The following is a 22,973-nucleotide window of genomic DNA, read 5'->3' as shown; positions in this document are numbered from 1 at the left end:
AAGCTTGAATTCACAGATCATCCAGCAGTGCCAACAACAACAATAATGATGATGTACAGTATGTCTGAGACATTTTTAAACATTTATTAGAAAATATGCGAGGCCAAATAATACACCAGTAATTGCCTTTTTCTGCTGTTGTTCTGGGTCTTCTTTGAGGAAAACCACATTACTATTATTCTGCTTCAGTCACTTAAAACATGATGCTGAATGGGACATTTGGGTCAAACAACTGTTTAATAGTCAGTGATTACAACAAACAAAAAACTCCTATAAGCATTTCTCCATAAACTTTAATGTACAGAACATCATATTCTCATCGCCTCCATAGTTGGTAAATAACACCAGAGGGTTGTGTTATGACACAAGTACAAAATAATTACAATCTAGATGACAAAAATAGCAAATGCTGATGAAAAGCGCAGAATAAAGGTGAAATGTCAGTGCTACCAGACGAGACACATTCTACATGCAGTGGTCATAGTGGTTACGTGACCAGAACATTTGACAATTTCTCTTTTTTTATATGAAAAAACAGCACGAAAGCAAAGAAAAAAAAAAACAAAAGCGCTAACAAGAGTTTAAAACCTTTTTGTTTCTGGAAATGCTGCTGGAAGACAAAGAGCAGCATTGCGTTTGTTGCGTTTGTCAAAAAAAAACTTAACACCAAAGACGCTCAATAAAAGTAACAATTTGGTCACAATACAATGACAAGCTGAGATTGACCCACTTTGCTCGGCTTGTGACCCGTCTGAATTCACATCAGTGCACCCTCAGTTGTTTGTTCTGATCTAAAACTCTTGCGGACTCTCCGTTTGTGTCACTTAGAGGGAAAAAGTGCCGATTTGCTTTTGTTTCAATTAAGAAAATAACTCACAAATAATGGTGTTTCTTTAAGACTATTCCTGTCACTATTCATCATTTTGAGCACAGCGATCTCAAATATTTCAGCTCGTTTGTTAAATAACGACGGTGCTCAACAGAAGTTGACACCAAAAAATGATTGTGATCTGTTGAAAAATGCTATGTGGACTAAATGATATATTCTGTATTTTGTGCCTTTGTAATTACAAATTGTTTTGAGTACAAAATGACTAATAAATAAAACCCTTCAGCAGGATTCACTTAGAGATACTTTGGTTTGATCAGGAGTCCAGATCTCATATTTCATAAGTAGGTCAGCTGGTTCGGATGCGACTAGAAACCTAAACAAATGGAAATAGGGTGAAATATTAAGACCTCAGGAAACATAATTAAATTATACAGAATATTTGAAAATTTTTTTGATTATTTATATTAAAATTCATGAGTATACTTAAGTACATACAAAAAGAAACTGATATGCAATTGATTGTTTCTCTGTACAAAAAGGGAAGGGTAGAAATGAACTTAGAACCTATACTGTCAAGGGAAATTTGGATCAAATTTCAGTCTGGATTTTACACATTTTATAAAATTATAATGCCATACATATTCCTACATCATTTGTAGATATCACTAAAGACAAGCATGAAGATTTCCCATGACTTCTCAATGCTCAATTCTTTATTTGTTCTGTAAAGATCGTGATATTGTCTTGTTCATGTGGCTTTGTTCAGATGGCTTTAGCTAACATGCTTTACCATGTTAGCAAGGCCACATAGTAGCATGTTAGCATGTGATTTTTCAGTGCATTAGTTGGAGTTCTATAAAATTTACCTTACGCAGAAATTACACCTAATTTGAAGATCCGACGGTGACAACAGTTAAATGTAGATCTTCTATTTAGGGCATCCAGCCTTAAAAATGACCAATTTTGACATTTCTTGTCAGATTGCAAATCAAATTAAACAAAAACTAAAAGTTTTACAAAGTGAAAAAAAAACTTGGTTGAACACAAATTAATATAAAAATAAGCCTGAAATCTTCTAATATTAAATATCTGCACCCTCAAACAAATCTCGCTAGCTAACATTTTAGCTGTGTATTGCAGCACATGCTAACTCGCCAGCATGTTTTTGTGGGTCACGTCTTCCTGATAGCCATGAATGGGGCACAAACCGACAGTTCAGTGGAGAGAGTAAACTATTCGCTATTCACCTATGAATTACAGCAACGGCATGCGTCTGAGCTGAGACGTGTGAAGGGTTCGTTCCTCCGTGAGTGTGTGCATAGCTAAATAAAGAGGTGGCTCTCTTCGAGGTAGCAGAGAATGATTCTAACCAACTACCGTGAATTCAGACACAAAATAAACACAAACATCAACAATAGCACCATTGTCAGTGTAAATCCAGAGGAAAGAAATCCCTCCGCTGCTCTTCTCTATCCACATCAACCCTCCAGCGTCTTTCGTTGAGGCTCCTAAAGGGGATAAAACGGAAAAGACGGCTTCTTCCTTTCAAGACAGTCGCATGTTCTTGTTCACCATCAAGTGCTAGTCCTGGCGTTTTTTCCCCCCTCTCTGTTCGACAGCTACAAGATCTTGCTGCAGACTTGGCAGCGGCTGACCCTGAAGCGTTCCTGTCCGCCCTTCAGGGTCTCCTGCTGTGTCGGCGCGCCGAACTCCAGCCGGGGGTCGACTGTGGTGAGCCAGAAGCTGTACTTGCTGGCGAAGTAGTGGCAGGTGCCCCTGGCGCCGTTGCACTCGATGAAGGGGGTAGATCGGAAGTCTTCCAGGCAAGAGCCGGGAGACATCAGGGACTGACCGCCACCCTCAGCGCCGGCTGCTGTGTGCTGTGGCGGGAAAAAAGGAAGGACAGCTATAAGCAAAACTAGCTGAAAACAGAATAGCTTCTGTTTAGCCTGAGGCTTTAAATGTTGATGATATTAGAGTCTACAAGCAATTAGGGAATGTATCTTTGATATCATTACTAATATACACAATCATGGATTACTTGTACTAAATATATAAAAATCTGGATCATTTATGACGAGAGTAGGGTTGTCGTTTGTCACCGATTCTGTTCATAACCTTTTTTAAAATATGCAAGAAGATTCTCTGATTAAGAAAGAAGTCCTCCTTCAGTTGGAGGTTATACTGATGTACAAGAAATCTCAAGGTAACCTCTGGAGAACCTTTGGAGGCAAGCCTTTCAATCATGTTTGGTCTGCAGTTAATGACCTACCATGAGGAAGGAATATCCGATCCAAAGACTCCTCCAGCCGGGTGGGCAGTTAGGGATGGTTAGGTCCTGACTGTGGACCGACACCGCCTGAGACGGAGCCTCGCACACTGAACACCTGGACGGTTCGGACAAAACAAACAAAAAGAGGTTAATGCTCGATAAATGCCATACGTCTGCTGAAGTACACATGAGCTCTGGCGGAGCACAGCACCTGCTGATGTAAGGCCGGATCTGCTCCTCGGCCACAGGCATCATGGGGATGGGCGCGGTCGTGGAGAGCCAGAAGGATTTGTCGTTGCGGCTCGCGTAGTAGCAGGTCTCAGATGGGTTGCAGTAGAGGAAGGGGATGGTGTTGAACCTGGGGAGGCACGAACCCGGCTGACCTGGAGAGGCAGGGAGAGGTCCCACAAAGTTAACAGGTTGGTGGCTACAAAACTGGAACACCAACACACCAGTCCAGAAGAATCGAGATTTGTTACAGTACCACATTGCATGTTTGAAACAAGATCTAGAGATCATTCAGGTTTTAAAACCTCGCAATATTTAATCTGCTACACTCAATAGATTTAGGCAGTGTTGTATAAAGTACTGAAATCTCAGAGTCAAGTAAAAGTACAAGTACCTCTCCAAAATATGACTTTGGTAAAAGTCGAAGTCACTGACTGAAATGTTACTTGAGTTAAAGTCTTAAAGTATCTGAAACTTCTTGTACTTAAGTATGGAAAGTACTGTAAAAATGGATGTACTCAAGTAATGTAATGAAAAGTACAAGTAAAAAGTAAAACAAAGCAAATGCAGTTTGAATGACATTTTTTATATTTTGGTAAACTTGCCAAATACACTTAAAATAATGTACACAACCAAGTGCAGGCAAAATTAAACCTGCTAATAGATATACCTGCAGGCATCATTTAGTTAAGAAAATTAGGTGCTTTACCTATAGCACAAGGTTAACTTAACCTGCTTTACAACTGAACCAGCTTCTTAGTAAACCCTCCAGGACAGAAAATACAAAGTTTTTGTAAGCCTTAAGTTTTCCCTTCAAGTAAGGTCAGTGCTGAAAATGAGAAAAATAAATAGTACAGAAAATGCGGCCAACATGAAGAAAAAGAGCTGTTATGATTACTCTACTTCACAAATCAGTGAATCAGTCAATAGGTGGTGCACACAACTGGTCATTATGCAAAAGAAAAAAAACCCAGAAAACTTTGGAGCGGGGGGGGGGGGCTGCTGCCCACTGACGCGGCTCAGGGATCACGTGACACGCAGCACCGTGCGCAGTGCCCTACAATGCACTGTAAGCTATGTAATGTGTTTTGAGGCAATTGACCAAAATCCCGGACAATTTTTTAATTCCCCCCGGACATCTTTTTAGGTCTGAAAAGTAGGACATGTCCGGGAAAAAGAGGACGTCTGGTCACCCTATCACCAGCTGGTGGTTCCCCTGGAGCCGTGTCCGACGTAGTTGCAGTCGTTGTGGTCTCCGTCTCCTCCTCCTTGTGGCTGTTCCTGATTGCGAGACTTGCTTTGTGTTTAATGGGAGAAGCGAAACAGGTGTATCCTATTGGAGGTGATGAACAAGCCCAGGCAAGCAGGCTACCGACTTTGTTCGGTAGCCTACTTGCTACTTGCTAATCAGTAGGTGGGGTCAAAACACTTGCGTTTCTCTCTCTCGCTTTTTTGTAACGAGTAACTAAACCACACATTGAAAATGTATCGGAGTAAAAGTACGCAATTAAGTTCGGAAATATAGTGAAGTAAAAGTGAAAGTCATCAAAAATTTTCATACTCGAGGAAAGTATGAAGTACTCCAAAATATACTTAAGTAAAGTAGTGAAGTATTTTTACTTTGTTACTATACAACACTGGATTTAGGAACATGAATGAAGAGGAGTTTATAGTTGAGCTGCAAAGTTTTAGTGAGAAATCGAGTCTTTACACACCAAGGTCTTGGTTGTGTGCCTTCTCCTGTCCCTCCACGTACAGCAGGCTGTATCCTTCCCACAGTTGATCCATGCCTTGGGGACACATGGGAACATCGGTGGTCTGGCTGTGCTTCACCAGAGTGTAGCCGACACCGATGCTGCGGCCGACGCCGCCGGGAATACCGGGACGACCGATGGCTCCGGGAAAACCTACGAGAGAGAAACGTGACCAGATGGTAGCGAGGGTTTCTCTTTATGCACATGTAATCTTGTTTTTTATATGTGTGAAGAGAGTCAAAAAATGTTTACAAAAGATGCTGCAAAAAGAAAAAAGTATATATATATATATATATATCGCTCTCAAAATTACTGTAATTTGTAATTTCCCATTTCACTTGAGAGATATTTCATGTTTTGCCTCATCAGTTTCATTTATTTTGGTTTTAGATATTATTCCATCAGATGTTTTGCTGCATTTGTTCAATCGTGTTTTTATTGTAGGCCTCTCAATAAAAGAGCAAATCATATCAAGAAAAAAAAAACATTTTTAGAAAGCGAGTGTTAAATTGTATTTAGCAAGTCTATAAGTCAATATCAAGGTTGTAACAAAAACAAACAAACTGACCTTGATCTCCAGTGATCCCTTGGGAACCAGGGAAGCCCGGATCCCCAACCGGCCCAGGAAAACCGGGCGGTCCGGTCCTGCCGAGCTCACCCGCAGCGCCGGGACGGCCCTTCACACCTGCGGCAGAGGAATAATTACCATTCACAACAAAAGTACATATTTTCAGAGTCCTTTTAAATGTGATTCAGTTGCTCAATTTTGCCACAAATACTCAATTACAGTGTCACGCAAAAATATTTGCACCAATAATAGTCAGGCATTCCACAAGGCTGGCCTTGATGTAAGAGTAACAGACACGAGAGGCCATAAAAGGTCCTGCTGAAAGTTTGCCAGAGTCGGTGTTGGGGACCCAGCACACATGTGGTAGATGAGAACAAAGACACAAGAAAATGATGTCAGGAGGAAAGCACTGACTGCACACACCACACCCGAGGTGACGCATAGAGACTGTCTCCCTTCAGGAGGGACAGGAAGCTGGTCAGAGATGATGAGAAAAGATGAATGGAGATAAATACTGGGGCCGTTCTGGGTGAATCCCAATCAAAGTCCAGACCTAAATGCAACATAAAGTCTGTGGCAAGACTTTCATGTTAAAAGCAGCTCTCTGTCCAAATCAAGAGAGCTATCCTAAACAAAATGAGGAAGATTTTTTTTTGTCCCAACACGTGTGAAGTTGGTAAAGACATCAAAAGATTTTCAGGTGTAACTAAAGGTGGTACCAAGTACAGAAATGAATGCAGCACTTTCCAATGTACAACTTTATGTTGTTCTATTACATAAAATCCCATTAGAATAAACTGAGGTTGGTGGGTGTAAGAGGCAAAAATTTGAAAAACAAGAAGTACGAATACCTTAGCGAGCCACTGTACTCTGAATGCGTAGTGTCTAAACGTTCAGATGCTAAAAGGTAATCTAGTGTCTCTCGAAAGTTAACAAGCGGGAAATTATACTTCATTTGCTTAAGATGTACAAAAACACAGCTGGAAAACAAATGAGCACCACTAGCTAAAAAGGCAGCTCTGCTAGCCCTAAGCATTAGCTCTGCTGACACTAAAATGGTACAACTTTCCAACGTTAACAAGCGGGAAATTATATTTCATTTGGTTAAGTTGTATGAACACAAAGTTGTGGAGAACGGTGATGGGCACCACCAGCTAAAATGTTAGCTATGCTAACTCTAAAGCACTTGGTGCTAACACCAAAATCCTGTACAAACTTAATAAGCACATCAAGTCCAACTAAAGTTGACGCCAATCATATGTCAATGACACAACATGTGCTGCAACATAGCATCTGACCCTCCCAGGTCCAAATGTGTCATTACTCACATCAAAGTATGTAATGTTGTGCTACACAGGGAGTTTTGCAGCGATGCATTATGGGAACAGAATAAACGCCATTTGCTGCACTGCATCAATTGAAAGTTGACAAAACGGCCAAGTAAATTTGCGCTTTAGAATTTTTCTGGACAACTCCATTCAGGAGAAGCTAAATGCGCTTTACAAAGTTAGCAAAAGAGCTAAACGAAAAATTAGCTGTGCTATTAGTGGGTTAGCGGAAGCATGCCCGCCGCTGGTTGAAGACAACAATCGAGCACTTCATCTGGGTAATGTGTTAAAGATTTGAAGCAAACAGCAAAGAAATGATCTAACACTGTCTGGCTGTCACTGACCTGGACGTCCATTGAGACCAGGCTGGCCGGGCTCTCCGGGACCACCGGGTGGTCCAGTGTAGCCGGGGCTACCAACCTCTCCAAGAGGTCCAGGTACCGGTACGTACGGCACTGAGAATGCGGGAGGACCCTTACGCCCAGGTCGCCCTGAAAAGAAGGGAGGGAGAGCAAAACGAATGAAGGGATGAGCAGGGATGACGAAGATGAGAGGGGGGAACATCACCAGGAACTGAACGGTGTTCCCGCTCTCACCCGGTGATCCTGGACGCCCTTTGAATCCGTAGAATCCGGGCTCGCCGGGCAGTCCTTTCTGACCCGGAGCACCGCTTAGTCCGTTGTCACCCGGAGCTCCTGAAAAGCAAAACCGCTTGCTTCAAGATTTAAGGCTGTGTTTTGAGGAGGAAAGACAACAAATGCGGTTGTAGTGGAAGGAGCGGGCAGCAGCTTCCAGCCTCTCTTCACCTTTTAAGCCAGAGAAGCCGGGGTATCCGGGGCCTCCGGGATTTCCTGCTTCTCCCTTCAGGCCGGGGATTCCAGGGAATCCTGGGAGCCCTGGGTCTCCTGTGTCTCCCTGTGCTGTGCCCGGACCCGGTGGCCCAGGAGGACCGGGAGGGCCCTGGAAACCTGGGATTGGAAAAAAGAATGTCACGAGATTAGGCATAGAGAGCAAGGCAACTAGATTAAGAAGCTGTGTTTACCGTATTCTCCATCCAATCCAGGAAGTCCGGGGTCTCCCACAGGCCCCGGGAAGTTTGATGAAGTACTCGGACCAGGAGGTCCGGGTAATCCAGGGAACCCTGGAGCTCCAACAGTTCCTGACGTCCAAAACAAAAGCCAGCGTTCATACTTTGTCTTACATTTGATTGCCTTTTTGGATTTTTTTCTGATCTAAAACTCACCCGAATCTCCTCTCAGTCCTTTTGATCCAGGGAAGCCTGGTTGTCCAGGGAAGGAAACGCCTCTCTCTCCTTTCTGTCCCGGCGCACCGCGGAGGCCTGGGTTACCCCCTATCGTCATACCTGGATGGAAACGGATCGTGTGTCATGTCTGCAAAGCTCTGCAAATCAGCAGTTCCACTGCTGATTTGCAGAGCTTTGCCTGTTAATTCAATATTCCTGTAAGATTTTTGGTGTGTTTTGCTCCGTCACATAAATAGTTAACAGGAAATAAAAACATAGTCGCAGTCACATCAAGTAAAATGTGATAAACACTAAAGAAAAAGAAAAAATAACTATATTTAAGCCTGTAATGATAAATTTTGCCAGACGATAAATTGTCTCAGACTTTATTGCGATAAACGATAATATTGTTATTTTGAGACAATTTTCAAGTAATATAATCGTAATGGCATTATAACGCAACTAAACATCCTGAAAGATCAATAATCTTTCAATTCTAATGGATATTTAACTCTGGATCCGGATTTTAAATATCCAAAGTAAATAAACAAACCAACAGAAACTACAAATAAAATGAATCATGAAGTCTCTGTAAACAAAACTGCCCTTAAAAAAAAACAAAAAAAAAAAACGTGCCGGTTGAGACGAAAGCAAAGAGACTTTTGTGATCCGGTTTTTGGTAGAAAGAGAGAGAGAAAAGCAAGAAATTAAGGAAATGCACCATGCCGTGTCAGCATGGTGTCGCTCTGATCTCGTTGTGAGGCTTTCATGAACTGTAACTGGGAATTATCTCCATCCACTCAAGTTCCCACTGATGTGAGAGCATCCTCCTCCTTGTGTGTGTGTGTGTGTGTGTGTGTATCTGTGTAGCTAGTGGTACCGGTACCCTGGATGACGATCACGGTCATTGAGCTCAAAAGCAAGAGGCTCGCCCCGATGCCTTCTGTTTTAGAGTTGCCTTTGAACCATAATCAGTGGAACATTGACCAACTCGTGCGATGCATACCGATATTTTTGACGATGTCGCTCAATAAAATGTAATGTTTGTTCTCAAACTGACGTTGTTGTGGCTTTTGTGGATGGAAAAGTCTGTGCATGGAACCGAGTCTGTGCGTGTTGAGCCTAAACAAACGTTTTTACTGCTTTAATTGAATCACTGAATGAAACAAACTTTTTCTTGACATTGGAATATATTGAAACGCTTATTGGGATGATTTTAGACTACTGAAAAAACTTTATTACTAATAGGTAAAGGACATGGCCAGAAGTGTAAAAGGAGAATCATTTAAAAAAAAAGAAACATCTCTATATAGCCCATTTCTACGTGTATTTTAGATTTTGCTCTTAGATTCAAAGCAGGATTCTAGCTGGGTCGCTCCAAAACAAAATTTCATCTAAATCTACTAACAGTCATTTTAGTATTTGTTGCTATTTGTGTTGAGTTTTGAGTCCTTTGAGTCCATCAATGGAGATTTAACCATGAAATCTTTTCTCTGTATTAAATGTTTTGGTTGTGTGATTTAAGGGAAGGTCTGGAGGTTCAAAAATGTGTTACAGCTTGGATGTAATAGTCTAGCTAAAGTGGGAGCTTGTGTGTTCTTGCCTGGGATTCCAGGAGGGCCTTTTGGACCGGCGAGGCCATTGAGCCCGTCCAGCCCCGGCGCTCCAGACAAACCTGTGAAGAACGCATCGTGAGAGCGTCTACTGAAATGACCGCATCGTGAAACTGACGTTCGCTTTCATGTTACCTTTAAAACCGAGGCCACCTGGACCTCCGGGCAATCCCGGGGATCCGTCTGGTCCTTGTCTCCCAGGGAATCCGGGCTGACCCCGCGGCCCCTGGAACCCAGGTGGACCTACAGGAAATTGAGTGACAACATAACTACCGTCCTCCAACGGACAAAGTACATCGAGTCGTCCTTCATCAGCTTCGTCTTCGGGGTTCGTGTCTCACCCATCGTTCCGGGACGCCCCGTTACACCGGGACTGCCCTTTTGTCCATCAGAACCTCGGCGTCCTGGAAAGCCGCTGTCGCCAAGGGAACCGTCGATGCCTCGAGGGCCTAGAGAAACGTTAGGTCACCGTTTACTGGGAGGCCTTCTTGATTTATTGAAACAGCTGCTCCATCAGCAGAACTTAAAGGACAAATATGAAGATGTTTCTTTTACTGTGACGTTTGAATGAAATGTGACCCGTTTAACTTTTGTAAAAAACGGAGTTGGGTCAAACTATTCTGATAAATAAAAAATGAGGAGATTCAGAATTCTATAGGTTGAAGCTACAAAACAGCCATTATATGAATATACAGTATATTTTAGTTTTTTACTTTTCTATTTTTTAATGTTTTATGCTTTGAGGATTTTCCTCCCTATAATATTTTAATAAAACATTGTCTGACTACAAAACACCCAAAACAAAACTTGTACATTTAAAAAATATACAAGATTAAAATAAAATTATAACAGGTCCGTTTGTTGCTATTGAGCAGTTCAGAGATTTGATTTTGTATCGCTATATGAATTTATTTCTTGATTTTTGTCCAACATGTCATTAGAATGTTACAAGTATTGCAATGTAGGAATATGACAGTAAAATGTAAGCAGGTACTATCAGCTGATATCCAGGAGTGTTAGGAAATTCTATGTTACAACTTTCTAAGTGTTAGAGTTGGGCAATATGGCGTAAAAAAAAATCTAAAATTTTTGTTCTATATCAATTTCAGATTATTTTTCCCTCACTTTCTTTTCTTTAAAACAAATTAAAAATGACAGAAAATATTTTCTGAAAACTTGCTTTTATTTCAATTATTCCTTCTGGGAGTTGATCTAAATCTAAAGTCAAAATAAATACAAGCTGTAAATTATGCTTGTAAAACAAAATGGTCGCCTGTGGGGCGTGTTGACCTCACTGTGAACTATGGAAACCCCAAATGAAACCTTCACACATAGAAAATTCGCCCAGTCCTACCTTGCAGTGAAAAATCAAATCTTACCCGGAAAACCCGGATCACCAGGCTGGCCTTTCACTCCCGGTGCTCCGGGATAGGCAAACGTCTCTCCAGGTGGACCTGATTAACCAACGGCGCGTCCTGATTATTTACCGTCTTCATGAGCAAGAACCGATGCGTGGATTGAAGAAAAGTCGCCGCGCTCACCTTTTGCTCCGGGTCGACCGAATCCTCCAGGACTTCCAGGGAATCCCGGCGACCCGTCTTCCCCCTGAAGAAGCAGCGATGAGAACTTCAGCCCCACCACCTTGATTGTGCTGGACGCTTATATGAGGAACAGGACTGTTTCTCCTCACCCTCTCTCCCGTCATGCCTGGGAATCCCATGATTCCTCCTTCCCCCTTTGTTCCAGGGAAGCCCGGCTGGCCGGGCCGCCCGGGGAAACCCGGCTGTCCGGCCTGGCCTTTGCTGTCCACGGGGAAACCGGGACGTCCCGGAGAGCCCGGACGACCAGGCAGGCCTGGGAGACCCTTGTCACCTGGAAACCCAACGAGGAGGGATGGCATTTATGGAAGATGGAAACTCAGTCAGCTTAAACAAAAACTGGTAAATAAATTTTCTCAGTGTTGACACCGTTTCCTAAACTCACCACATATTCATAAACTCAGTCAAAATAGTTCATTTTCAAAATACAAATAATCTTTTCCTTCACACCATGAGTTTATCAAACCACAGAAAATCTGATTTTGTGTGTTTCCTGCTCTGTGGAAATGTTTGCAAAGACAAAAACAGCCAGGTATAACTCGTCCTTTAGGAAAATAAAAACTTGAAAAAAGAAAAAAACAGTCAAACTTTGTAAGATTAATAGTAAATAATAATATGAGTATTTAATAATAGTAAATAAACTTTCTTACACTGCATAATGTTTTGAATATTAATTAATTTATGTTTCAATCAGTTACTCGGCACTTGAGTAGGCTTTTTACCAAATACTTTTTTTTACTCTTACTCTTCTTGGATGGTTACTTTTTACTTTTACTTGAGTAAAAACATGTTGAAGTAGTGCTAATCTTACTTGAGTAAAGTTTTTGGCTACTCTACCCACTTCTATAACGGAGATATAATTTAGTCTAGAGTTTCATGGATAACAAAGTCTTCTGAAGTAGGAAGATGTTCTTGGGTATTTGAAGGAAATGAACAGTTGTTTTATTTCCTACCTCTAGGTCCAGGAAAGCCCTGATAGCCGGGGGCTCCGACGCCCCCTGCTGGGCCTTTCTGCACAATAGGAGCGGAGCCTGGAAGACCAGGGCGGCCTGGGTCTCCTCCGTCACCTGTGGGGGGTAAAGGAACGCGTTTGGTTATTTTTACCGCTCTCTGTCGATTGAGGTCATCCTTCGTGTGATTTCAAGCCAAACAGTCATCATCCCCATCCCTCTGATGTTCACCTTTCAGTCCAAACCGTCCAGGACCGCCAGGAAACCCATCTCTCCCACGGTCTCCAGGAAACCCTTTCTCACCGGGAAATCCTGGATTTCCGGGACGACCCGGTCGTCCGGGGAAACCCGTCAGTCCCGAGAATCCTCTTTCACCTGCAGATTAGACCGAACCTTTTTACTGATATGGACTGCGCAAGTGAGGAATGGACCGGTAAGCGGATCCTGTCCTCCCTACCCTTTCTTCCCGGCGTTCCGGGTCTTCCAGGAATGGTTCCCGGGCCTGGCAGTCCAGGGGGTCCCCTCGGACCTGTTCCTCCGTTTTCACCAGGGAACCCCGGGGTTCCTTTCATTCCAGCGGGGCCCGGGAATCCTCGATCTCCTCGCTCACCTTTTCGACCGGGATTACCTGACGAAGGCGGAGGGTGGGGATGAGAACGGATTAGACCAGGCTCAACTTCCGGGAATCTGAATAAATGATAAAAACTTAATATGCAACTTATTTAGATCTGGAACAAATGAGTCCAAGAAGTAAAAAATAAATAAAACAAATAAAAACTTACCTTCTTCAGAATGCATCAACTTACCTCCAATGAATTAAGTTTACAAAGAAAATACAGCAGAAATCAACTCAACAATCACTTTGCGTCTAAGTATCAACACTCGCTGGCTGCGTGGCAGACTGCAGGAAACAATGTAATTTATTTCTTACATTGTTTTTTTGGTTTTTACAGTCTATATTTTGCCCCAGCTGCGCTACATTACACAGACATAAGCATGATGCGCTTCATTTGGATACAGAAGGTATCCAGAGGTTTCCGGTGGTTAAGCAGTTATTGAAACAAGTGAGCAACTTACACAGATGCACCAATTTCCCAGCAGGAAGTTGGAATCAGACTCTTAATCCTGTTCCAATTTGTGAGCACAATGTAATAAAACAGGCCGTTTCTTGCTAGCAGCAATGAGTCTTTAGCATATGGCGTTGCTAGCTTTGAGAGAAGCTTTTATTCTGATGTGCGCCCAGAGGCTGTTTTGTGCGGCCACAAATTGTAGCAGTGTTACAAATTTGGTCCTGCTGCAAACGGAGCTGACGCGTGAGCACTCTCTGTCGTTTATTGGGATGAGATTTTCAATGAAAAATTTATATTTTTGTAAATGGAACATGTTAGATACAACTCAAAGTGTATTTTATTCTGGTTCTGGTCTGCTCTGCATCCCCAGAAACAGAAACACGGAGAAGCAGCATTCAGCTTCTACGCACCGCGAATCTGGAACCGACTTCCAGAAAACCGCAAAGCACCCGAAACACAGAGTTCCTTTAAAATCAAGGCTGAAGACCCACCTGGGTAGCGTTGATTCAATGAAACTTTGATCAACATATTTGATGTGTATTTGCAGCGAGGATTTTGGCAATGTCATTGACAAAAAGGCCAAAAACACGCATTTTACTCATGGTTTGCCATTTACATAATTATCTTCTTTGTTTTGGATTGGTAGCTGATTCTGTCTCTCTGCTACAAAAGAAAACTCTCAGAAATCTGCCTTTCAGTGACAAAATTCCTCAAACATGTGTCGTGTCGAACATCTTAACCATTTGTTTTAATTCATCCATTATGGTGACAACAAAAGCTCTCAGGTGGCAAATTAGACACTTCTAAAATATTGTATAAATCCCGGAAAAGCGGAATCAGTGCATCTGTGGTGGTTACGTACTTGAGCCGTCTCTGAGTGCAGTTCCAGCCTGTATTAGCGCGGCTCCGCCACCTGGGGTCTCCAGTAGTGACTGAGCTGCCCCTCTAACAGCTAAAGTTTAATGTTCTTAAACAAAACAAAAAACGCCACAGAACTCGTTTTCAGCACATCTGCAATGCAACGTTAGTAGATGTCAGACTAAGCTAAAATTGCCATGAGTTTAGATGTGCTGAAAATAACAAGTCTTTCTAATTAAGAGTGCAAAAAAAAAAAAAAAAGCTTTGGCAGCAGCGATGAAACTAAATAGCATTTGAGCAAAAGTCTCTTGGTAAACACACCTACTGAATGTGACCCAGCAACAACAAAAACAACAACTAAAACAATATTTGGTACTGATTAGGTGTAAAACTGAAACATGTGGGTTAGATCTGGCAGCAAACCCCCCCCCAAAAAAAACAAAATAACACACCGTTCCATACTCTTTACATAAATTCATCATGAAAATAAAGATCTGATCATCAAAATAGTTGTTTTGATATTCGAAAACGTTCATTTTCCTAATTGAATTGAACATTTGAATACAACATCCATTTATCCAACGAATGTTGAAAATCAATTTCTGGAGGTTTTGTTTGTTGCTTTCAGGAAACTGAACAGTCCGAAGCAATAGTGACTCGTTACTGTGATAATAGTTAAGCTCATGATGAATTTATGTGCACATCTTAGCGGAACGGTAAAAGCAAGCACATACTTCCAGGGATTATTTTGTCTCGGAAGCTCTCACAAATAAAATATCCATCTTCAGTCAAAACCTGGAGTGAGTCTTTGAGTGGAGTGGGAGTGGGGTCAACTCCTTCCCTTTTGAGACAACGTCCAGGTCAGAAACCTGCACACTGCAGACATACTTCAGACCTGCTCTACGTCTTCGTTAGCTCTTTCTTGACGACTCGTTTAAAGCTGCTGTACGTATCTTTTATTAAAAAATTAGTTTTTTTTAAATACTTGTTACAATTATCATTAAGTTGTGACAGTATATGAGAGATAATCTGTAAAAAAAAAACAACAACAACATTTTCTTCTCTCAACGCCACCAGTACTAGCTGCTGAAACAACCAATCAGAACCCGAAGCCATCAATCCCTCCTCCTGGCTCTGATTGGTTGTTCCTGACCAGAAGCGACACAGTTTTGCAGAAGCCTTGCAGGAGGTGGATTAGCTTGATTTTTTCACAGGTAATCTAATACCTTACTGTCTTGACATGGTGATAGTTTTAATAAATATGGAAAAAACATATTTCAATAAAAGTTACATACTGCAGCTTTAAAGGGGCACAACTGTGACTTGAAAGAATCTGTATTAAACTCCAACTAAGCATTGGAATAGCCAAAAACCCACTGAAATATCAAAAGCAGAATTAAGACACCCTGAATTTCTGACCCAAAAAAAAGACTTCAAAAATAACTTCTTCTTGTGTAATCTAAGTAAATGGAGTGAATTTTCATTGTGTTTGTCTAGTCTAGTTATAAAAATAACACAAACGTTTTACACTAGAGCCATATTAACACAGTCGCACTCACAAGCTGCGTTTCCATTGATCACATAATTGCACAATTTGACACTTTGAAGATAAATTCGCTTAACGGAATGCCAGTTTCGAAAAAAAAAACTGTCATTTTTCGCTAAAACGTTTTGCCGCTAGGTTTGTTTCCCAAAACTGCAAAGAAAATGAAAACTGAGTCATCACACGAGTCATGTGATCAACAACCACATGTTTGCAAGCCACAAAGGGAGTGTTAGGAGGATGATGATGGCTTCATGCGCGACTTTAATTCCGTTTCCTATTTAACGGAAACACCGCGCCTGCAAAATTGGGCTTTTTCGACACTAGCGGGATATCGACAAAGTTTTGCGCATGCCTGTGATGGAGACGCAGCGACCAAACACGAACACACTCACACACCGACACAAAGGTCGGTAGTCGAACATCGACACGAAGCCGGACGAAGCTCGAGTCGAACCCGCGACGCCTCGGGTTGCGGGTTCGACTACTCGTCCTGTGAGAAACTGCTAAATTAGCTCGAGTAAAACAACTTCTTTGGTAATTTTTGACTGAAACAAACACCCTCCAAGAACAGACTTCCTAGTTTGTGCAGATGGACATTTGTTTGTCGCGTGGTGATAAAAGGCCTGCAGGCGGTTTTAGGGTTTAAGGCGTGAGCAGCAGAAGCATGCGGACAATTAAAGCAAAGGATGGAGAGGACAGTTAAAAAAAATAAATAAATGAAATAAAAAGGTGGGCAATGGATGAATGGGGAGAGAGTGTCTCACCTGGGCAGCCTACATCGAATGACCCAGCACCAAGAAGTAAAAGGTGGAGAGATGGAGAGGATGCATGGAGGTGATGGTGGTGGTGCATGTAGAAAAGGAAAGGATGGTAGAAGGGGTAAACAAAAAAAAATGGAACAAGGAGAGATACAAAAACAAACAATTTGTTGGGTAAAACGGAGAACTTGAGTCCACAAGACAATAACATGCCGTCTGATGCAGGATGCAAAGGGAATACGATGAGAAACGAGAAGGACGGACGGACACTGGGGAGACTGGAGGGATGAGAGGTGAAAACGTTAGCTGAGACCAAATCAGAAATTTTTTAAAATTTTTATTTCAATTCCACCTGAAAAGTCGACCTAGAGAAAAACTTTACCTAAAGAAAAAAAAACCCATCAGAGTTCTTGGCAGTGATTTGGAGATTTTGTGTAGATGAAGGTAACATTGTTCCTCACCTAGTGGGCCGATGAGTCCTTTGCTGCCGGGAAATCCGGGTGGACCGGGGAGGGGATTGGTTGAGCCACCTGGAAGTCCGGGAAGACCAGGAATACCCGGCCGGCCATCCACTCCACGCTCTCCCTTCAGACCGGAAGCACCAGGCCGTCCATCGAAGCCTGAAGATGGAAAAATATGGAGATATTTCTTTAACTTGCTACTGACATTAACTGCTGCAACTCCATTAATAGTCATAATAATAATAATAATAATAAATATGTGAGTTTATCATTCCAGTGGCTCCCTCTGAGACCCACCGGGTGATCCGGGTGTTCCTGGACTCCCTGGCTGGCCCTTGTCTCCGTTTGCACCAGGTATGCCAGCCACTCCTGGATCTCCAGGTCTTGCTCCCAGGACTTCTCCAGGCTGGCCTTTGGGTCCAGGAAGTCCTGGAAGGCCGTCTTTCCCCTTGGGCCCATCGTAGTCAACTCCCGGAGTACCTGGAACTCCGCGATCTCCTCTGGGTCCAGGGAATCCTGCAGGAAAGGGTGGAGCAGTAGGGAAAATATTAACATATTCCAGAAATCTTATTATTTGTAATTATTTTCCGTGTAGTTTTTTATGTGTAATTAAGTATTTGTTAACTCAGTGCTGCTATTTGACCCTAGAAAAAAATCTCAAAAGACAGATTATCCAACTAATGAATAATGTTTATTCATAGAAATACTTTTATTTATAGTATTTTAAGGCTCCACTTCTCAAACCAAAGTTCTGCTGTTTTAGGTTGTTTATAATGACCAACATTATTTCTACTTGCTAAAAACCAGAATACTTACTGAGAACAACTAACTTTCTTCAAATTCAGAAGTTGAAATACATTTATCAGTTGTAAAAATAACTAATAACTCTTTTAAACTGCATTTCTTGGGTCAAACGTTTTGGGTTTCCTTCCAGAAAGAAGTTTGGTCAGATTTACGTTCAGACATTGAGAGAAAAGGTGCAGGAAAGCCGATAGCCGGGGGCTCCGACGCCCCCTGCTGGGCCTTTCTGCACAATAGGAGCGGAGAAAGGTGCAAGCCTTTTTATTTTGTGTAAGTAAACTTCTGGTTTCAACTGTATCCATTCGTGTCCAAGTACAAAAGTTTAGTTTGTCCTACAAGCAAGTTCTAGCAAACTGAACCTGGAGGTTTTCATCACTGATTGGTTGACGTATTTAGTCAAATTTCACTTGTTACTCACAAAATCTTTCCGACCATCTCGTGGACTACAGCTCATGGTGGAGCCCTAAGCAGCACCAGCTTACCTTGTGGTCCTGGTTGGCCTCCAAAACCAGGATCTCCCTTCTCTCCCTTGGGGCCAATAGACCCTCGCCTTCCAAAGGATCCCGGGAAGCCGGGCGGACCTGGGGGGCCTGAGACACAAACCGGGTTGAGCTAGACTCAAACAAAGTCGTTTCTCCGGCAGACATGCGAGCCTCTCCAAAGGCACCAACTTAAACAGTTATCATATTAATATAGAAATGATAAGAATTATTGTTACCTGGTCGTCCAGAACTGCCAGGATAACCTTTTTCTCCAGGTTCACCATATGTGATGCAAGGTTGACTATCGCCTGGTAGTGGTCACATACAGGTTAGTACTCACACCTTAAGTACCATAATACTCATTTAGAGGAAACAAAATGGGATTTATCAGTTAGAGTTCCCTTTAATTTTGTAAATAAATACACACTTAACAACTTATCTACAAGAAAATCGTACCTGCTCATTTACAAAAGAATCATACGACAGAAATCTACCAAAATAAGAGCTCACAACTAAACTGACTGGTAACTAGAATCCCCTCACATGTCAACAATCACTCAGTCCAAGTTCAGATGAATAGCTCCTCTGTTTGCAGTGCAGGTTGTCAGTCCAGCTTCCATTCATGCGTTACTTGATAGGGTTAATTTCAGCTTTTAGCCGTGAGGGCAGCGAGGGCAAACATTGTTAGTAGCAAACTGTTTGAGTCAAAGCTGCGGGTCGAAAATGAGGAGCTGGTAGGTTAAACGGTTTGCGTCCGGGCTGGGAGGGCGTCTGAGGATGGCGAGCGGTTTCCTCCTCGTCCGACGAACGTAGTAGTTAAAGTAGGCGTTAAAATAGGTGGCAGATTTCAGCAGCTTTGATTGGAGGGAAAAACAAAATAGAACGAATGAATGTGATTGTCCAGTGACTGCGACCACCCGCTCCACTTTACCCCAAGTTACGTCCCAACGCGACTCTTCGTCATAGAGATCCGAGACTCTGCCTTTCAGCGTCTTTCAGTGGAAATGACTTAAAAAGGAAGTTGCTGGTTTTGTTTAGCTGAAGACTATATTGTCCAGTAATCACCTGCTCTGTCTGAGAAAAATTTAGAGTATTTGCAGAAAAGGTTCTCCAGGAAATTAGCAGCTGTTAGCTAAATGAAAGTTCCACCGCTAACGCCACATAATCTGTCCCCATTGTTACTCTGACTGGTGGTGGAGGAAGTTAGTTACCCACCCGTTCCCTCTCCGGCGTCAATAACCCCTCCACAGCGGTTGTCACCTGGACAGATACACATGCACAAGGAATGTGAGACAGATGGAGGGACGGGAGACGGAGAGAAACGGGAATGGATGTGTGTTTTTAGAGAAAGAGGGCCACAAAGGACGGCGGCATACAAAGCCAGACGAGGTCATTTGCATGCGCCAGTAAAGCAATTAAATTGTTTTTTTTTTTTTAATCATCAAAGAGTTACAGGCAGTCAGATCAAATCAATTATTTCAAGGCTCATCCAGTTAAGGCAGAAGCATACTGAGATGCTCGGTTCAGTTAAAAACAGACTATTATCATCATCAGCGGAGGAGAGAGAAGGAGGAGGCACAGCGAGGAGCTGGCCGCCGCATCTGCCCTTTGGTTCCCTCATCCTCCCTCGGTTCCTGAGAGTGATAATTCAAGCAAAATCAATCAATGTTTAGCATTAGCATCCTGGGGTGAGAGCACTCATTCATACTGCAAATAAAGCCCAGCAGGTTGCTGATGTCTTGTGTTGTTTAGTCCCAGAGAGGAAGAACCGAGTATCGGTCTTTTTCTTGACGCAAACCTGTCCAATCCGCGTTTGCTATGCTAGCTTGATAAATTTTACTGACAGCCATTTCAATAACTTATTCAATACATAATTGAAAACCTGTTTAGATTTTATTATGAAAAATTATGATTAAGGGTGCATTCATACCAGCCCTGTTTAATCCACTTTAATTGAACTCTAGTTCATTTGTCAAGGAAGTCCGGTCCGTTTGCGGAGGCGCGAATGAGCAATCGAACTCTAACGCGAATCAAAAAAGCGAACTCTAGTCCGCCCAAAAACCTAGTTATCGCTTCAGTTAAAGTGAACTTTGTTGTGGTTCAAATGCATATATGGACGCAAGCGGACCCGAGACCGCTCCAAAAGCAGGAAGTGGACTATAGCGCAGGGCATTCTGGGTCAATAAAAAAAAAAACAAAAGCGTGAGTCTAGAGCTAGCGGGAGAAATGACTTGTGGTCTTTTACCATCGACAAAAGAGAAATTTGACCCTACTCCATTTTGGCTTACATTTACAGAAGAAGGAAGCTGCGCTGATGTCTTCTTCTGAGGTTTTTGTGTCGCTTCCTTCAGTAGTTCTTGCCACCATAGGTGAGGGTGTGAACAGGTTTTTCCATTAGTCTGGATCGTTTGACCAAATGCAGTGTGAAACCGAACCAAACCAGATGAAAATGTAACAAAAATTGCAATTTTGGTCCCCAATTGAACAGAGTCTACCAGTCTATAAGATGTGAAAACAGACTTATTGGATTCATTTTTTTTTCTCACCTCCTCTGAGACTAAAGAAGCACAGCAGTTGTTTTGCATGTCAGTAATTACTGTATCATCATTATGCATCATTCACTCAACTAAAGAAGCTTGCGGATTATCGATTATTGACTGCAGATGAGTAAAAGCGCATTATTACAGTAGTTAACAGCAATCTGAGGCATGAATGGTAGGGATCTGCCTGACAGAGAAAACCTAAAACACGAGCCTCAACGTCTGAGTAGATCTTCGAGAGTTTTAAACCTTCAACAAGGAAGACCAGGTGCTATGTGTCCGCTTAAAATGTAATCATGTGATTTAGTTTGCTACATTAGACTACGAATGTGTGATCTAACCTGTGGGGGAGAGCCTGACATTGAATTCAATTGGTCCCCACACACTTGTCATCACTTACCTTTCAGGCCTGGTGAACCTGGCTGTCCAGGAAACCCAGGGAGCCCAGGCTCTCCTTTTTCACCTCGAGAGCCCGGTATGCCGGGGTAGCCGAATCCAGGATCGCCAGGGGCACCGTATCGACCTTTGGCTCCAGAAAATCCTGGGAAACCCTTCTCACCGATTGTGCCAACACCACCAACACCCTTAAGAACAATCCAGAAATAATAATAATAACGAAAAAAGAGCAAAAAAATGAAAAACATCAAGAAAGTTAATGAAAAATTAGCAAAAAGTGAATTGGATTTCATTTGTTACAAAAGACCACAAGTTCTTACCGGGGGTCCTGGGGGTCCAGGGAAGCCAGACAGACCGTCTCTGCCGGGGTTTCCTGTTTCACCTGTAGGTCCTCTGGGTCCAGATGCCCCTCGGTCTCCCTTCACCCCGAAACTGGGGAAGAAGGGGGACTCCCCCTTCTGTCCTTTACGCCCAATTAATCCCCTCTCACCCACACGACCCTGCAGAAAACAAAGTTACCAAAGTTGAAACTTCCCAAACTTGTGCTTGTTCACAGGAAAATGATAGGAGAATATCAGCTACAACATAAAAAAAATAATAATAATAATAATGAAATGCTACTTACAGGCGCCCCTGGACCGCCGTTGAAACCAGGAGAACCCCGGTTACCGGGCTCACCTTTAGGCCCTTGCAAGCCAAAGTTGCCTCTGGGTCCTTGAGGTCCAGGTAACCCGGGCAGACCTACTCTTCCTCTTCCTCCTCCTCCTCCTCCACAGTTACAGTCACCGAGGTCACCTGAAGGATGCAGGGATTGAGACATAAAAAGTAGCACTGTGTGAGGAGAAAAATAAAGATGGTTACACATATAAAGTACGTAATTATATAAGTAATTATTACGTCACAGTATTTGCTAACAAGGTCAAGGACTTCCAGCTAACCAATTTTGCGATTTTTTTCATTTCTCACTCCAATTTTGTAGTCCAGGTTTAATAATGATGAAGCTACAAGTGGACAAGCCGAGTTGTTGGGTGGATGTATTAATACACGAAACACTTCAACGGTGAGTGCTTCAGCAACTTCCGCCTGCATCAAGGAGGATTTTGATTTCTGACTGAGACCTCGGTCCCGTCCATCGCTTCTGTCTATGGGAACGACGAGCACAGCAAACCGGTAAGCTGTGGCTAACGCTAAAATGACAACAAATGTTATATTAGAGGTGAATCCATTGTGTTGTGTTGACAGGATGTCCTCGCCATTGTTTTGATAGCAGTTAGCATGCAGCCTTCTGCTTATATTTGGGCTGTGTGCTAGCTGTTAGCTTCTTGAAAGCATAAGTGAGAAACTCCTTTGTGCTTTGAACAGCTTTATTCCATAAACAGCTCGTCATTGTTCAGCTGTTTAGTGTCTCGGGGAAGACATTCAGTGGCTAACGTTAGCTAAACTCATCAACTATGTTGAGACTTTGTTTACAAGACGTATTCATTCGTATTGTGGTAGCATTTTATGGCTAAAGCTTGTAAGGCTGAATGGACAAGTCTTCCATTGTGAAGATCTTTCAGCCTATTTGGGAATAAAACGTTTGTGCGCCACTAGATAACCGTATCTCTGCTTTCAAACTACAAACACGCTGGAACAGGGTGGAGTGGAACGTTCTGGCAGGTTCTTTTGACGAGGA

The 22,973-nt window shown here is 42.6% G+C and overlaps 1 protein-coding gene across 6 annotated transcripts in view; it reads right to left on the bottom strand.

The window, feature by feature from the left end:
* Positions 1-63: 63 nt before the first annotated feature.
* The window catches only part of col4a6 (collagen type IV alpha 6 chain), a 123,756-nt gene continuing 100,846 nt past the window's right edge, over positions 64-22,973 (bottom strand). For 4 of the 6 annotated variants that reach the window (XM_023346026.1, XM_023346031.1, XM_023346027.1 and 1 more), the window contains 28 exons: positions 21,924-22,093; positions 21,619-21,798; positions 21,303-21,486; positions 19,578-19,622; positions 18,599-18,670; positions 18,363-18,470; positions 17,377-17,595; positions 17,080-17,238; positions 16,625-16,633; positions 12,844-13,014; positions 12,618-12,761; positions 12,390-12,503; positions 11,529-11,710; positions 11,380-11,443; positions 11,218-11,292; positions 10,180-10,287; positions 9,974-10,081; positions 9,829-9,900; positions 8,226-8,345; positions 8,025-8,141; positions 7,789-7,950; positions 7,579-7,677; positions 7,327-7,473; positions 5,655-5,771; positions 5,048-5,239; positions 3,316-3,487; positions 3,105-3,219; positions 64-2,712 (listed from right to left, as the gene is read on the bottom strand). In XM_023346026.1, the coding sequence (XP_023201794.1) occupies positions 2,452-2,712; positions 3,105-3,219; positions 3,316-3,487; positions 5,048-5,239; positions 5,655-5,771; positions 7,327-7,473; positions 7,579-7,677; positions 7,789-7,950; positions 8,025-8,141; positions 8,226-8,345; positions 9,829-9,900; positions 9,974-10,081; positions 10,180-10,287; positions 11,218-11,292; positions 11,380-11,443; positions 11,529-11,710; positions 12,390-12,503; positions 12,618-12,761; positions 12,844-13,014; positions 16,625-16,633; positions 17,080-17,238; positions 17,377-17,595; positions 18,363-18,470; positions 18,599-18,670; positions 19,578-19,622; positions 21,303-21,486; positions 21,619-21,798; positions 21,924-22,093 (3,686 nt within the window). In that variant the 3' untranslated portion in view covers positions 64-2,451. The remainder of the gene's footprint in view (positions 2,713-3,104; positions 3,220-3,315; positions 3,488-5,047; positions 5,240-5,654; positions 5,772-7,326; positions 7,474-7,578; positions 7,678-7,788; positions 7,951-8,024; positions 8,142-8,225; positions 8,346-9,828; positions 9,901-9,973; positions 10,082-10,179; positions 10,288-11,217; positions 11,293-11,379; positions 11,444-11,528; positions 11,711-12,389; positions 12,504-12,617; positions 12,762-12,843; positions 13,015-16,624; positions 16,634-17,079; positions 17,239-17,376; positions 17,596-18,362; positions 18,471-18,598; positions 18,671-19,577; positions 19,623-21,302; positions 21,487-21,618; positions 21,799-21,923; positions 22,094-22,973) is intronic. The other 2 variants (XM_023346029.1, XM_023346030.1) reach the window with 2 other exon arrangements.

This window comes from Xiphophorus maculatus, chromosome 14 (assembly GCF_002775205.1).
Source record: "Xiphophorus maculatus strain JP 163 A chromosome 14, X_maculatus-5.0-male, whole genome shotgun sequence".
NCBI lineage: Eukaryota > Metazoa > Chordata > Actinopteri > Cyprinodontiformes > Poeciliidae > Xiphophorus > Xiphophorus maculatus.
Note: the sequence above shows the minus strand (reverse complement) of the source record. Positions and strands in the feature narration are given on the sequence as shown.